Genomic DNA, 15,456 nt, shown 5'->3' on the forward strand with positions numbered 1-15,456 from the left:
TTCGCATCAACCTTGACCTTCACATATTTGGATTTTTTCTTCTTCTGAAGGTCATGTTCTGAATTGAATCCCTGTATTTCCCAGAACTTCCTTCGCTGTCAGAACAACAAGAACAACTACAACCTTGTGTGTGAGACTTTACAATTCCTCGACTGCATCTGCGGCAGTACCACAGGAGGTCTGGGGCTGCTTGGACTCTACATCAATGAGAAGAACGTGTCGCTCATAAACCAAACCTTGGAGAGTCTCACAGAGTACTGTCAAGGACCGTGCCACGAGAACCAGGTTCCAACATTTTCAGCCTACAGTTCAGCAGGCTGCAACTGAACCTTTGATTCCATTCTAATAGAACTGCATTGCCACACATGAGTCCAACGGGATTGACATCATCATCGCCTTGATCCTGAACGATATCAATCCACTTGGAAAAAAGCGTATGGACCTGGTGCTGGAGCTCAAAGTTAGTCTTCACTTAGTTGTCATTTCTTTCTGCTCTTGTGTAAATTCTGCCTTTTCACTTGAAGAACAACGCTTCCAAGTTGCTGCTTGCTATAATGGAGAGCCGTCACGACAGCGAGAATGCTGAAAGAATCTTATACAACATGAGACCAAAGGAGCTGGTGAGAACGACTTGTCTTGTCGGGTTTGGTAAGCCTTGATTCTCACATACTTTTCTGTGCAGGTAGAAGTTATAAAAAAGGCTTACCTTCAGGGGGAGGTGGAGATTGAAGACACAAGAGAGGAAGGGGATAATGGGGCAGAGGAGGAGCACGATGCGGCATCGCCGAGAAATGTTGGCCACAACATCTATATCTTAGCTCACCAGGTTTGGAAACACACTTCTCTTCACTTCTATTGGGACCAGGACTCATGCTGGAGCTGGTGATAGCTTTTTTGTTGCCATTATGTATACTAGTCATTCTGGATCCCATCAGTTCCTGATCCACGATAAAACATATTGAAGACTGCACTCACAGACGGTGATGTGCTTGGTCCTACACTATTGGGGTTACACTCCTCCAGAGTGTGAATGGCGAAACAGGGATCGACGATCGAAGTTTTCATTAAATAGTGATTAATTCATAAATCTGAAAACACTATGTGAGTGAGTGAGGTTGTTCATTTCAAGCTTCTCTCTTTTTCCTGCACACAGTTAGCTCGTCACAACAAGGAGCTGTCGATGATGCTGAAGCCAGGAGGAGCCAGTGGAGAAGGAGATGAAGCACTGGAGTTCTACGCCAAACACACTGCACAAATAGAGGTTTCACACTCAACCTATTCCCTAAAATATGAGCCAACAAAAGTCTATCAAGTGATTTGAATTCTACTCGACGGTGACTCCAACCATTGTTCACACAGATCGTGCGTCAGGACCGCACGATGGAGGAGATTGTGTTCCCAGTGCCTAACATCTGTGAGTTCCTGACCTCAGAGTCCAAACTGCGGATCTACTACACCACTGAGAGAGATGAGCAGGGCAGTAAGATCAATGACTTCTTCCTGCGAGCAGAGGACCTTTTTAATGAGATGAACTGGCAGAAGAAACTGAGAGGTAAAGAAGTGCCACGTATATTTGTTGTTGTGTACTGTGTTCACTGGGGCCTCTATTCAACCAAATAATTCATACATGAACTTATTTACATTGACGTGCAATAATGCATGAATTTAGGTTAAGTTAAAATTCCCCATTTTTTTCTGTGATAGCTGCCTTCATGTGATTATCTTGTTACCCACATCTGATGCCACGCATGCTGAGAACTGTGTAGTGACAGGAGGAAGTAGTGGCTTAAGCATTTTAAATGAAGAATCGTGTCCTCGTATGAACCACAAGATTTTTGTGAGTCACCTAACATGCAGCTCATTTTGCCAGTCGAACTTTCCAGGACTTTCCGCATCCAGGAAACCGTTTTTTTGAAATGGAACACTGTAAAAACGCATTTGACTTCTTTCAACACAATGTGCTCTGAAATACACTTCCAGATGACTTAGTCTTTCAAATTGGTTTTTATGTATTTTATTTTATTTTTTCAAATTTTCTGTTGACAAAACCGGCTCCTGTTTATTTTATTGTTTTTATTGCCTCCAGCACAGGCGGTGTTGTACTGGTGCTCCAGAAATGTTTCAGTGTGGAGCACAGTCTCCTTCTATCTGGCTGTGCTGATGAACCTCCTGGTCTGCTTTTTCTACCCATTGGAGGGAATCCACGGAGGTCAGTATTAAGCATCAGACCTTAAGATGCCGCTGTCGAAGTCATGTGGTGGTCTGTTTTGAAAAGAACAGATTTCAGTGAAACAATCAGGAAATGTTGAGGGATTCTGTGTCTGGCTCTCTGTTTTTTCACAAAGGGACTGGAGAAGTTGGTCTCTGTTGGCCTGGTGTAATACCAACTCTCGGAGCCTTTTCCTAGTTTTCTTTGTTATGATCACACCGCTGCAGCTCACACGCTCAGTAAATCGACTTTCAAAAGCCATTATTGTTTATTAGACATGATGTTTTAGAGTTAGGCCAAGTGGCGGCCTAGTGGTTGGCACTCTTGCTGCACAAAGGTTGCGGGTTTGATTCCTCCCACAGTCAGTCCCCACAGGTCCAAACCTCAATAGGCTCCAGCACTCCCCGCCACCCTGAACAGGACTAGGCGGTGGTTAATTGATGATGTATGTTTTTAGGTTAGGTTAGGACAGGACAGGACAAAGACGTCCACAAAGTATCAGCATAAAAAAGTGTAGCCACAAACTATCTAACAACACAAGACAAATCAATAAATACCCAGAATATATAAACAAATATCGTGATGAAATAAATAAAACATAAGTAAATAAGTAGTTGTGAGCAAATAAATACTACATAGATAATAATGAATATATAAAAAATGTATAAATAGATAAATAAACAAACCAATAAACAACCAAAAAAAACCATCAGGTTTTACTGTCGAACAACCTGACAGCGCTGGGCAGAAAGAAGCGTCTAAACCACTCCGTCGTCCAACACGGGTTGATCCGCCTGTCACTGAAGCGCTGCCCTGTGCCATCAGGTTGTCCTGGAAGGGGTGAGACAGGTTGGCCCCAGTCCTCAGGTTTCCCACCTCCTCCGACGAGTCTAGAAAATCAACACTTAAAAGTAGACATTTTTGTTCATTTTCAACAAATGTCATCAATTCAGGTTATATTTTTGCAAATGACTTGAGAAGCTGAATGGTTCCAGGCCCAGAAAGAGAACCTCTGTACAGAGAAGGTCAGATGGACTTACACTCGATCTTTGTGGATCCAGCGAAAGCCAGATACAGTTCCTACAGAATGAGGAGGTCAGGAGCGTCAGTATGTGTGGGTTGTGTCGGATATGTATGAAGACAGTGGTGAGTTGTCTGAGGGAGAGCAAGTTGGAGCTGGAACACAAGAGAAGCATAGGAAAGTATACAGGCAGAATTGATATCTGCACACACTGGACTTAATAATGATTTTTTTTTAAACTGAGGAATAAATAAATATTACATGAAATGTCTTCTGTAAAAAAATGAAAATAGATGCTGTACTTCCTATCAATCCTAGCAGGTATAGTCACTTTTGCCATGAGACTCAGTTGTAATTCATCAAAGTTTAAATAAATTTATTTATTTATTTATTTATTTTTAAGTCTCATGACTAACATGATGCTTGTAGGACAGGCATGTATAGACAAACCAAACGCACACGCATCCACTATATTGACCTGTGGGAGGAAACCCAGATCATGGGAAGAGCAAACAAAACTCCAGACAGACAGGACACAGGCTCACACCCTGAGTCGGAACCTACGACCTTCTTGCTGTGAGGCAGCATCTATAAGATTAAAAAGCATTGAGAAAGTCATCAAACAACCAGTGGCTTTGTTTTCCACTACGTGTTACATGACACTGTTTGACAAGTCAGGGTTGGACAAGAAAGAACAGTCTCGAGGTGAGGCCTCACTCAGATGAATCACAATCCTGACCCACTGATCTCCTTTTCCTGTTATGCTCTGACCTGCTGACTTGACTCACCTGATCGGGATCAGAAACTGGACCCAGCAAGACCTTTGTCTCATGAATGGCACACCGCAGATAAAATCTACAGCACATAAAGATTCACTCTGTGATTGAGCGTGGAGAGTTTTGTATAACAATGTCTACCAAATCCAAATGGCATCTATTATTTTAACTGGGCTACTTCCCTTCCATTTCTCTTTTTATTTATGTGTTTAAACATGTGTGTTTGGGTTACGAGACAAGTCTGTTTGAATAATGCAGCTCTACGTAACACTAGAAGCACATTTCACTCAATAGCTTTCGTGAAATCTGGATTCAATGTTTTATTCCGATTTAGGTTGAATTATATTTTCCACCATTATTAATTCCAAACTGTTTGAATCAACCAGTTTAAATTTTTAATTTCATTAGTGCCAGTTAAAAATTGAGAAGGTTCTGGAGTTGCACTGCAACATTTGGAGTCAGCATGAGGAGTGTTCTTTCTTCCTCCTGTGATGTTTGAGTTTGCTCGGCAGGATCACGTGAAACTCTTGCATACCTTTCCTCCTGCTTTGCTCGGGGCTTTACAATTGGGGTTATAAGAGCAGCAGAACTAGGTCGGTATGTTCTACAGCCATGCTTGCATGCGTGACTGGCTGGCCTTTGATGAATAGTTTCAGTTCACACAAACGCTCACACTGCAGCCATAGGGGCGATTCTATATCAGTCCGAAGTCTTCCACTAGAGTGTTAGTCGCCCAAGTTCACCAAGTGCATGCAGAAGCCCCCTTTGCTCCATTCGCTGCTCCTCTTCCCTCATGAATCTTTCAGCCTTGGTATTTTTAGAGAGCGCTGTTATGTAAGTGGCACCTGTCACATGATCTCCGCAGAGATTGGGAGTGGAGGAAAACTAGTGGACTGAATTGACACAGAGGAGAGATTGCAAGTCAAGTTTATTAAGCACACAATTATTTTCCTTTCTAAGTTCAGAGTGTACTGCAGAGACTTGGATAGAAATGCCAAATGGCATGTGTTGACACCCAGATTCAGATTGGAGAACTCTAATTTATTTACAGTTAAAACTCTGTAATTATGGTGTTGTTTAACAGTGACTATTCCATTGTAAGATCTAGTTAGTCTTTACATGATGCTAATCCATATTTAATAATGATTAATTGATGGATAATATGCTGCAAATAAAGTTGTTTATTTTGCATAATAAATGTTTCCTAATCCAGAGTAAATTGTGAGGACATGAGAACATTTTGCCAAAACACTAATCGGGAGACAGACTTTGTTCAGTCAGATAGAGATGGGGTTGAAGGCTGATTCACTGCCTGCAGCTCCAGCAGCAGCTGGGCTGGGATGCAGAGAGGGCACCTCTGTGATCTCGCAGTTCTGATGAATCACCTCTTGGTTATATTTGGGTCCTGGTCCATTGTCTTTCTCAAACATTTCAAACTGTCAAAAACTGATATGAAATGCGTTTCCCCCCAGGAACTCTGGTGCCCTCCCACTGCCCAAAGGCATAAGAGGCAATGTTTCTTAGATTTTGAGACCTGTAATTTAGGTTTAAAACATTTTGAAGCATTTTGGTTGAAATTCATTTTTCATTTTTCGTTCTTGCTTTTTTACCTCAACAGTTTTCTCTGTCCAGCTGATATCAACCTACTTTTTGCCACTCCCGTGTCCTCTCCCGCCCTCACATTAGCAATATGCAAACAAACCAGCAGGTTTGGTTTACTGACCAATGTAGACCAGTCAAACCGGGCCCAGAGCTTATCCTAGATTTACCTCCAAGCCAAAGAACGGCCAAGCAGAAAGCATATTTACCCTTCTATGACAGCTGCTCAAAGTTCAAAGTCTTGCAAGTGACAGTTCGAGTGTCACTCACAGCTGGTCAAATTTCAGTTGTCGGTTGCTGACACGCCACTGAACTCGACCATGCAATAACCTGCTGACATGTGTGGGTGTGTATGTTCTCTGCAGGTACGCTGGATTCCCATCTGTCTGCCCTGCTGTGGATGGGGGTCCTAGCCACACTGGTGATTGTGATCATCATGCCCCAGCCGCTAGGCATCCGTGCCCTCGTGATTGTCACTATCCTCCGCCTTATTTTCTCCGTTGGCCTGGAGCCCACACTCTTCCTTCTGGGTGCCTTCAATGTGAGCCCCTCTCAAGTTCATCTCTCTTAAAAACTATTGAATATTTATTTAGATTGGCTTGTTTAAGTGAACAGATGTGCACTTTTTTCTACAAATCTCAAGTTATGTTTTTGAAAATGAGTGAGCAACTGAATGGTTTCTGGCAACGCAAGAGAATTTATTTACAGAGCAGGTCAGAAGGAGTTGCACTGTGTCGTTGTGGATCCAGAGAAAGCCTTTGACATGGTTCCTAGTGGGGAAGTTCGGGACTGGAGCATCAGCAAAGTGTGTGAGGGTTGTGCAGGATATGTATGAGGACAATGACACAGTGGTGAGGTGTGTTGAAGGAGTGACAGGGATCAACTTGATCTTGTTTGCTATTGTTCTGTGCAGACTGACAGATGATGTTAGGGAGGAGTCTCCCTGGATCATGATGTTTGCTGATGGTATGGTGATCTGTAAAGATGAGTCGGATGAAGACGTTTGAGGGGGAGGATTTGGCATCAGTTATTCATGGACGGACAGAGATTAAAAGAGGTGAAGAGGAGAGTGTAGGCAGGGTGGAGCAGGTGCAGCAGATTCTTTAGAGTGATCTCTGACAGAAAGGTCACTCAGAAAGGTGGGTTAGAGACAGTAGCACTGAGTATATCAGAAGGACAGCATGTTGGGCGAAGGGTGTTAGAGATGGAGGTTTTAGTTAGACAACCAACAAGGTTCCTGGATGAGATCAAGGAGTAAAGGAGGCTGACTTGCAGTGACGACTCCTGATGGTAACTGCAGAAGGAAGAAGCAATTGTTTCAATTAAGGAGTAGTTTCACGAACATCTGGACACGTTGGTTGAGAATTTACTTTTGATTTTTCATCACAACAAATGTTTGGTATGAATAGTCACAAGGGAGATCATTTTAAGCTCATACAATATTTGGAATTAATCGCAATGAATGAACGCTATAGCCATGTAAGCTGTTTAAATACTTGACTAATGATTTAAGGGAAGTGTAAGACATTTTAATTTTACCATTCCAGGTTTGTAATAAAATAATATTCCTGATAAGTTTTTTGGGGAACCGTGGAACCTTCACCCGCGGATACAAAGCCATGGTGATGGACTTTGAGTTCCTCTACCACTTCACCTACCTCATCATCTGCTGCCTTGGAGTGTTTGTGCATGTGTTTTTCTACAGTCTCCTGGTAAGAGTACATTCACACATGCGCATAAAATACGCAGCATAAAAGTAGTAGCAGTAGTAGTGAACAAATAAAATGTTTTTCATTATGCAAACAAAAGCCTTGAGTGGCATTCAAAAGGTTGAATGTGTCTTCCATCATCCCGTGAACCTGGCATCAATAGCACTTTTTAAGTTACTTAACAATGTACCGTTGCTGTTTTTTTAACCTATTTAAGTGCACGTAATAGATTCTGCTATTACGGAAGCCTCTTTTATAACGTGCTACTCTTTTTTGTCATTGCAGCTGTTTGACTTGGTCTACAGAGAAGAGACATTGCTGAATGTAATTAAGAGCGTAACTCGAAACGGACGCTCCATTGTGCTGACCGCAGTGCTCGCCCTCATCTTGGTTTATTTATTCTCCATTGTCGGTTATATATTCTTTAAAGATGACTTCATCCTGGAAGTGGATCGGATCCCCAACGTCACTCTGAGTAAGAGCGCTTTTTCAAATGAGACCTTCAATGAGACCTTTGTTTGAAGTTTTTACTGACTGTTTTCCTAAAATGTCCTCCCACGTCTTCCAGAGAACGGAGACAGTTTGGTGGATGGGTTTCTGTCTACAGGAACATGTCAGGCAGGCGCCAATGAGAGCTGCACCAGCAGAACCCTGCCAGAAGGTCTGTACAGCATATCCAGTCATTATTGTCGCCTACTATTTTTAGTTGTTGAAAATCTTTTGCGTTTTACTGAGCTACACTATCATTATCCATCAGCTTAAATCTGCTATTGTATCATGACGGTCACCATCTTGTTCATCCCCATGTCTCACATCACCTTCACCTTTTCTACCATTGTCATTCTCAACAATATCGCCCACCTCCAACATCATGACATTTTTAAGTTACGTCTCACTCAGGGAGTTGACGCATTTTTTGATAAGAAATGTTGCAAAATGCCAAAAAAATGACGTGGCAAAATAAAAAAAGGTTTTTACATGTCATCCAAAAACAAGACAAAACAAGCCATGATGATCTAGCTGGCGTCTGTCACCTGACTGAGTTTGGAGACATTTTATGGCAGTTTCATGTGGTTGACAATAAAATGTAATGCAGGTAACGCTACTTCTGACCAGTCAAACTAAATTTACTGTAATGGACTTTCATGAAGTACAAATCCTCAAAATAAGTCCTGGTTTATAGATCTAAAATTTGTGTTCAAATTGATCCCAGCTTTATGTTCAGATGTCCATTGATTTGAAACCTGACTAAAGTTGAAGCCAGAGTTTTCATAGCATTTATGTTCGAAAGATAATTAAATAAAAATAACCAGTGAAATAGGTAAATTAAAAGTTGTTTTCCTTCTGTTTTTTTCCTAATTTGCCCAGCAAAACACGACCAGAAAAAAAACTATTTTATGGATATTTCGCATTGTGGCACTTGTTTCACATCGTGTCATTTCAGGTTACAATTTTGTTTCACTCCCCATCACAATTTGTACCCCCCAATTAACCTGCAGTGTAAGTGTCTCTAGATGAGGTCCAAAAAATGTCAAGTGATTGGCAGTTGTGTTCATGGGCCATTTTCAACCAGGGAACAATGAATAGAGTCCGGTCGGTGAGGACGTCCTCATCTTAATAAATGTTCAATACTCCACTCATCTCTCTCAGCTGCAGATGCTCGAGGTGACAGTGAGGCCAGTGACATGGAGCGAACCTGTGACTCCCTCCTGATGTGTATCGTTACCGTGCTGAGTCATGGCCTGAGGAGTGGGGGAGGTGTCGGCGACGTTCTCCGCAAACCATCCAAAGAGGTGCACTGGATTAGCTTTGAGTTGTGTGTGTGTGTGTGTGAGCGTGTTGCACTCGTGGAAGCCTGCCCCTCATTCCTTCACTCGGGTCGTCATGTTGTTTCCCATCCTCAGAGTTATCAGTGAAGATTACCCAAGAGTTCTCACTTGTTTTGCATGTCTTACTTACTCTTACTTGTTACTTGTGGTTGGCAGGAGTCTGTCCTGGTTTTCTGCACAAGACTCTCATTCAGGCTCGACTCGTGACTTTTCCTCCACTGAAAGTCAGGTGGACTTTCTTATGTCATCTGGCGTGGGCTTTGTGTTAACACTTAGTTGATTAAAAACATTCAAGATTCTCCTCCTGAACAGAGGAGAGTAGAACTTCCTGAGGGCCATATCCGTGTGCAATATAAGTATTCATAGCCATCTCCATTAGTCATGGCCTGCCAGCAAACGGCACTCCCTCCACTTTTAGTTCAGTCTGGTAATAAAGCTCAAAAGAAATAAAGCTCTTTAAACAAACCTTCCAGTGGGACACACTCTATTGGCAGGGGATTAAGAAGTAACATGATAGTACAGTATATCTAAAAAAAAGCATTTTGTTGGATATTGTCGTCCATGTTGGAAAGTCCTTAGAAGCCTTTATGACTTTTTGACAACCAATCTTCTGCATCTATTCTAAATGTTTACTGTTGTCTTGCTTCGCTTTGCAGGAGCCTTTGTTTGCTGCCAGAGTCATTTACGACCTGCTTTTCTTCTTCATGGTCATCATCATCGTCCTCAATCTGATCTTTGGCGTCATCATCGATACTTTTGCTGACCTGAGGAGCGAAAAACAGAAGAAGGAGGAGGTTCTGAAAACCACCTGCTTCATTTGTGGTGAGAGCGCAGGGTTTACGCTACGTGTAGCGCCACGGCTTGAATGAGAGCTGCCATGCCTTCAGAAAAATGTGTTTTCTTTGTTAAAGATGAAATCTCTCAGTGGAAACATTGAAACAAATGGAAAACACATCATGGAGATGGACGTGATTATAGGGAACATCATAATAACTAAATGACAGGATATCAGAACAGAAAGTCAAGCACCCGGCCGGACATATGAAGAGACAGACGGCTGCAGATCGGAGAGAGATTGACTGCTCATGACTGAAAACGACAAATGTCAACTCCCCCCGCCCCTTCCTTGTTTCACTGTCAGATTGCTTCCTGATGATTGATGGCGATTGATTTCTTTTTTGATGATTTGATGGCTGGGGTCAGGCTCGATGGTGATGTCAATAGTGTAAGATCTCTTGGGTCATGAGTGGTGGGAGCGCTTCGAGCAATGTTCAAACAAGAGTCTGTTGCTTAATAGCAGGAGAGACTGTATTAGTCGGGGAGTTTGCAACCCTGAACAAGGCTGTATGAAGCTCCATCGAGAAGTACACCCCGGTTTGGACGGATAATCAAAGGTTGAAGGTCAATTTGTGGATCTATTTCATTTGCAGACCCTTATTGCACGTCTCTTGAACAGGCACTTGCAATTGTCAAATCTAAGGCCAGACTTTTGTAATTGAGGGAAATGATAGATCAAGAGTTTTATTCTGCTTGTTTCCTCCCTGAATTTCCCTTTTGGATTTAATGTGCATGATATATTCAAAAGCATCCATCATGCTTTGTTCTGCCCTGGGACTCCAGCATGAGTCATCTGGATGGCGTCACAGCACTGGTCTGCTCACCTCTGCTGTGCATGTCTGCTTCACTCACTGGCACCCGATTCTTCCGAATGTTTCTGCCACATATTACACAGGCGCTCCCGTTCCTATTGGGTCAAGCTGTGGCGGCGAGTTGCGAGCCTATGAAATGAGAGCAGTATTACATCACCAATCCCGCCATCAACTCTGACTCACAGGTGTTAAATAAGGCCAGGCCACAGGGGGAGCTGCTGTCTCTATGGTTTCCAAAGGCACCATAAGGAGATGTGTTAAGAAACAACCTCTACATGCTTAAGCACCTCTCCGTCTTCTGGCTCTGTTTCATAAGCTATCGATCAGCTTCTCTTCCCACATACCTTCCCCAAGTCTAGAGAAAGACAAAGCCAACAGAGACATCGTCTCTCCAGTACGTCCCAGCTGGATGGAACCCCGTGTCCTGAAAAGGTGCTTGGTCAACCCAAACCAGGCGCAAAGCATACATGTTTCTGCTTATAATTTCTCCTATTTCCTCGACACATCCTCACTCCCCTGACATTACATATTGACATTGGGAAGGTGGACATGGGACCTGCATCCTATACTGTCACCGGAGGCAGCCTTCAGAGTTGCATGTCGGCAGTGCGTTCACTACATTTCCTTGGAAGTTACTGTGAATGAAATGCACGGCTGTTGAAAGGGTCTGTCTTTTACATGACACTCAGTATACATTTCCCATGTTAAATGTGTGACTGCCCTACCAACTGTTGTGCATACGTCACTGATAATGCCAACAATGTCAGCACGGTACAGCTCATCCAGCCATGCTGTTCCAAGGAGGCTTGCTGCGCTCAGCACCCGCTTGCTTGTGCTCACACGTTGGCCCTGGTGTGACCCTGCCCTGAAGGTCACTCATGAAGAAGTCCTGAGGATACTTGATCTCCTCCACCTCGCGAGAGAACACCGCCACCTTTTCTGACGGAGAACCACAGGCTCTGACTCAGAGTAGTTGATCCTCATCCTGCTTCACATTCTGCTGAGAATGAAAGATCTGCCCATCAAACGTGTAAACTGAACTCTGTCTGGTCCCATCCTCACTGGAGACAAGCTATTGCTGAGGAGCCACCAGCTCAGGTTCACTGCTCATGCTAACCTTCAAGTCACTCCAATAAACCCCATACTCGGTAACTCAAACCACAAGGCAAAATATTTCCAAGTGGAAGTATCCCGCTGCTACAGCAATGTTTGACCCCTGAAGAAACCACTTGCTAACAGTACAGAGGTCATGTCTGACTGACTTATTCTTTCACTCACTTCTCCCTATCTGGGAGTAGTAAAAGAAACTTAGGAAAAATGTTTAAGCATAAATCAAGTCTCATTCCAGGAAGGACGCAGGTTCACTCCTGAGTTGCCTCAAGCTCAAGAGTCAAACCTACAACCTTCTTGCTGTGAGGCAGGAGCACTGACTACACCAGCATGGTGGAAAGTTACAAATGGCCCATTCAAGTTAATGTGTTACATAACCACGAGGAAAACAAGTCTCCTGCTCATCACCAACTTATGAACTTCTCCACGCTGGTTCACAAATGAGGAAGAACGCAAACGTCTTCGAGCAGTTCAGTAATCCACAGTGATGTTGTGTAACCTGCTGAGTTGCATTTGTTCTTCACTCGTCTTTAATTAGACTTTAAACGTGTCGCACTGCTGCCAAATGAGCTTGAGCAATTTGGCCGCACCTTATGATCTCGCAGCGTTTGTATGAATTTTTGTGGTGGCTCTTTTCCTAACTACCTGCGATGCCGTCTCAGGCCTGGAGCGCGACAAGTTTGACAACAAGACGGTGACGTTTGAGGAGCACATCAAGGAGGAGCACAACATGTGGCATTACTTGTTCTTCGTGGTCCTGGTGAAGGTCAAAGACTCGACCGAATACACGGGACCGGAGAGCTATGTGGCCGAGATGATCAAGGCAAGTATGGGCTCGCTGTCGAACAAGTCCAAGTCAGTTTGGAGGAGAATTAAACCTCACCTCAGTTGACCTGCCTTCTTGGGTTCTGATATTTGAACTTGTTGAACATGTGTAAACAATTAAATTGCTCTTGCATTGAATCAGTCTAAGGTACCTAAAACTGAGCCGATAGTAAACATGACTACTTGTGTTCAAGCTAGTTTTGGCTCCGTTTCATTTTGCAGACAGTCAAGTGTGTGGGGCCTCCGATGAGTCAATATTAGAATGAAGTATTTCTTATGTTGTGACCTATATTCCTGACCCCAAGACCTCCTCTAGTGTCCTGCAGTCTTTGTTGCACAAGGACTGCAGGACATTGGTGCAAATGTCTCTTCCTCTTTGTGAAACGAGAGCAATGTTTAAAAAGTCATTCATGAATCGTTTGAGGAGTGACTGACTTCTCCTGTAACGGCTCATCTTCAGGAGCACAACCTGGACTGGTTCCCACGCATGCGGGCCATGTCGCTGGTCAGCAGCGATGCAGAGGGGGAGCAGAACGAAATCAGGAACCTGCAGGAGAAACTGGAGTCCACCATGCGCCTGGTGGCCAACCTGTCCGGTCAGCTGACCGAGCTCAAGGAGCAGGTAGGTCAGAGGTCATGCTCTGTGGAAGCCCAAATCAAATACTTGGACTGGGACACTACTGTTTGTTGTTTAAAAACAAGGTTTGATGGAACTGCTTTCAAAAAACACTTTTTTTCCGAATTATTTAGCATCTTGCAGGAGTTTCCCCTTCCACAGCTCAAAATGTTACTTTTCTGGTGTTCGAACCTGTGAATCCTTGTCTGCTTCATCGCTGGCTTTACGTAATATTCATGTGATGAGTGCAGAAGGTGGTCACCTCAGCAAGACCTGAACCGCGACCTTCTGTCCAGAGGTCGATCTTGTTCCAGTTGGTTAACCATTTTACTGTTAATTCCATTTCTTCATGATGTAAATGATGCACTAGTGAGTTGCTCATGATGGGAAGCATCGTATTACCTTTCGTAAAGTGCCACGCCCTTTGGCACGACAGTCCTCCCAGCTGGGATCCAGACTCTCAAGGCAGGGATGATGTCCTCAGCCCGCCTAATCCCCCGATGTGACCTCCTGCAGATGACTGAACAGAGGAAGCAGAAGCAGAGGATCGGCCTGCTGGGTCACCCCCCTCACATGAACATCAACCCCCAGCAGCCAGCGTAACCCTGACCAGCCGCGCCTGTTCTCCGACGACGAGGCGCCGAACATGCCAAAGAAAGTCCCTCTCCTGCGCCTAGGGATGAATGACTGTGACTGTTTACTTCACAAGGAGCGATAAGTGTGTGTGAAATGAAGCTCCAGTGGGAGCGTGGTATGAGTGGAGAGTCAAGTGCCTCTGGACCTTCAGTGCCTTCTGGAAAGCAGCAGGTTTCTAACCCCTTGTCCTGTGTCACTGTCAACCCTCCATTTTGCATAAAAGGTCAGTTGCGTCATCTGACCGCACTTTTTAAAAGCATATTAAAACAACACAATCAGCTGCTTAAAGAACATTTAGAAATCATCTGAAGAGTCCACAACTGAAGTCATGTGTCAAAGAGCGGAGCTGCCTTTGTCATGCTCCAGGATTTTCCTCTTCAACAGGAAGCATCATTGTGAGCAAGCTTTAATAGCATGCAAGAGTCTGCTGCAAACACAACCAACCATCAAAAGTCATTTGAAAACAAACTTTGTATCTGCACTGAACTATTTAATCGTTCTTTGATGTTATAGTCCTTGAGCACTGGTTTCTTCTGTAGCACATGAGTGATGGTTATCTTTGTACACAAGAGTGTAAAGCAATAAAGATGTTATTTTCAAATGCTACGACTGTTGACTGGCTCACTCACTCTTAACATTTAACTGATGCGGCGTCACATACTTTTTCAGCAAAGTATTTTTTAATAGTTTCTTTATATTTTAATGGACTTAATAACTAATGCCTGACAGCTTAGCAATACAATTTAGGGGTTTTACCTAAAATGATATGAAGTGCTGTAGATTTAGAGTGAAATTGTAATCACTTTAAAGCTGAGTTAACTCACTGTTAGGATGTTGTTGAGCTTCTTCAGAGCCTTAGAGGTTTTTCTGAACACTGTTCAGGACAGTATCTGTTCTGTTGGGTTGTTGGAGGGAACACTTTGCTGTTGAGAACAGCTTCCTTCAAGTGACATTTAGAACAGATGCAACATGTGGCATTCATTTACTATTAATCCTGCCCTAACTTAGTATAAGTGCAATTTATTTTTATTATTTTTTTTTTTTAATTGGGCAGAAAAAAAACAAAAATTCAATATATTCACACATACAGCACATTATTCTGTTGTTTTTTTTTCTTTTTCTTGTTCTCTTCAAATACCCAGCCATCATCCATCACAGAGAAAATAAGGATATTTAACCTGGGTAAACCATGAAATCGAATTGAAATGAACTAAGGAACGAAAAATAATGATAATACAGACGACACCGAAACAGTTATAGTTGAACCACAGAAAGCTAAACGACGCACACCTGCCCAGTGGTCGAGTGAAAGATCTGTTAGTGCGATCAATTGAGATTAAAAATGTAGTCTATAGATGACCCAATGTAGGACTGTGCTTACTCAACTCTATGAGGCAGGTGTTCTGATAAAGGCCGGGCTGAAGGATTTAATCTGTGTGACAAATTTAAAAAATAGACCAAGACATCTAATTCATTC

General features: G+C 43.2%; 1 protein-coding gene across 8 annotated transcripts in view; it reads left to right on the forward strand.

Annotated features, from left to right (window-relative positions):
* Positions 1-14,585, forward strand: part of itpr1a (inositol 1,4,5-trisphosphate receptor, type 1a) — a 67,145-nt gene extending 52,560 nt beyond the window's left edge. For 6 of the 8 annotated variants that reach the window (XM_053869240.1, XM_053869241.1, XM_053869245.1 and 3 more), the window contains 16 exons: positions 85-285; positions 350-460; positions 525-620; positions 683-826; positions 1,154-1,261; positions 1,360-1,552; positions 2,087-2,209; positions 5,971-6,146; positions 7,153-7,317; positions 7,600-7,789; positions 7,883-7,975; positions 8,965-9,107; positions 9,800-9,965; positions 12,565-12,725; positions 13,188-13,349; positions 13,860-14,585. In XM_053869240.1, coding sequence (XP_053725215.1) covers positions 85-285; positions 350-460; positions 525-620; positions 683-826; positions 1,154-1,261; positions 1,360-1,552; positions 2,087-2,209; positions 5,971-6,146; positions 7,153-7,317; positions 7,600-7,789; positions 7,883-7,975; positions 8,965-9,107; positions 9,800-9,965; positions 12,565-12,725; positions 13,188-13,349; positions 13,860-13,946 — 2,319 coding nt within the window. In that variant the 3' untranslated portion in view covers positions 13,947-14,585. Of the gene's footprint in view, positions 1-84; positions 286-349; positions 461-524; positions 621-682; positions 827-1,153; positions 1,262-1,359; positions 1,553-2,086; positions 2,210-5,970; positions 6,147-7,152; positions 7,318-7,599; positions 7,790-7,882; positions 7,976-8,964; positions 9,108-9,799; positions 9,966-12,564; positions 12,726-13,187; positions 13,350-13,859 lie in introns of those variants that run through there. The other 2 variants (XM_053869246.1, XM_053869248.1) reach the window with 2 other exon arrangements.
* The last annotated feature ends 871 nt before the right edge of the window (positions 14,586-15,456 follow it).

This window comes from Synchiropus splendidus, chromosome 6 (assembly GCF_027744825.2).
Source record: "Synchiropus splendidus isolate RoL2022-P1 chromosome 6, RoL_Sspl_1.0, whole genome shotgun sequence".
NCBI classification, from domain to species: domain Eukaryota; kingdom Metazoa; phylum Chordata; class Actinopteri; order Syngnathiformes; family Callionymidae; genus Synchiropus; species Synchiropus splendidus.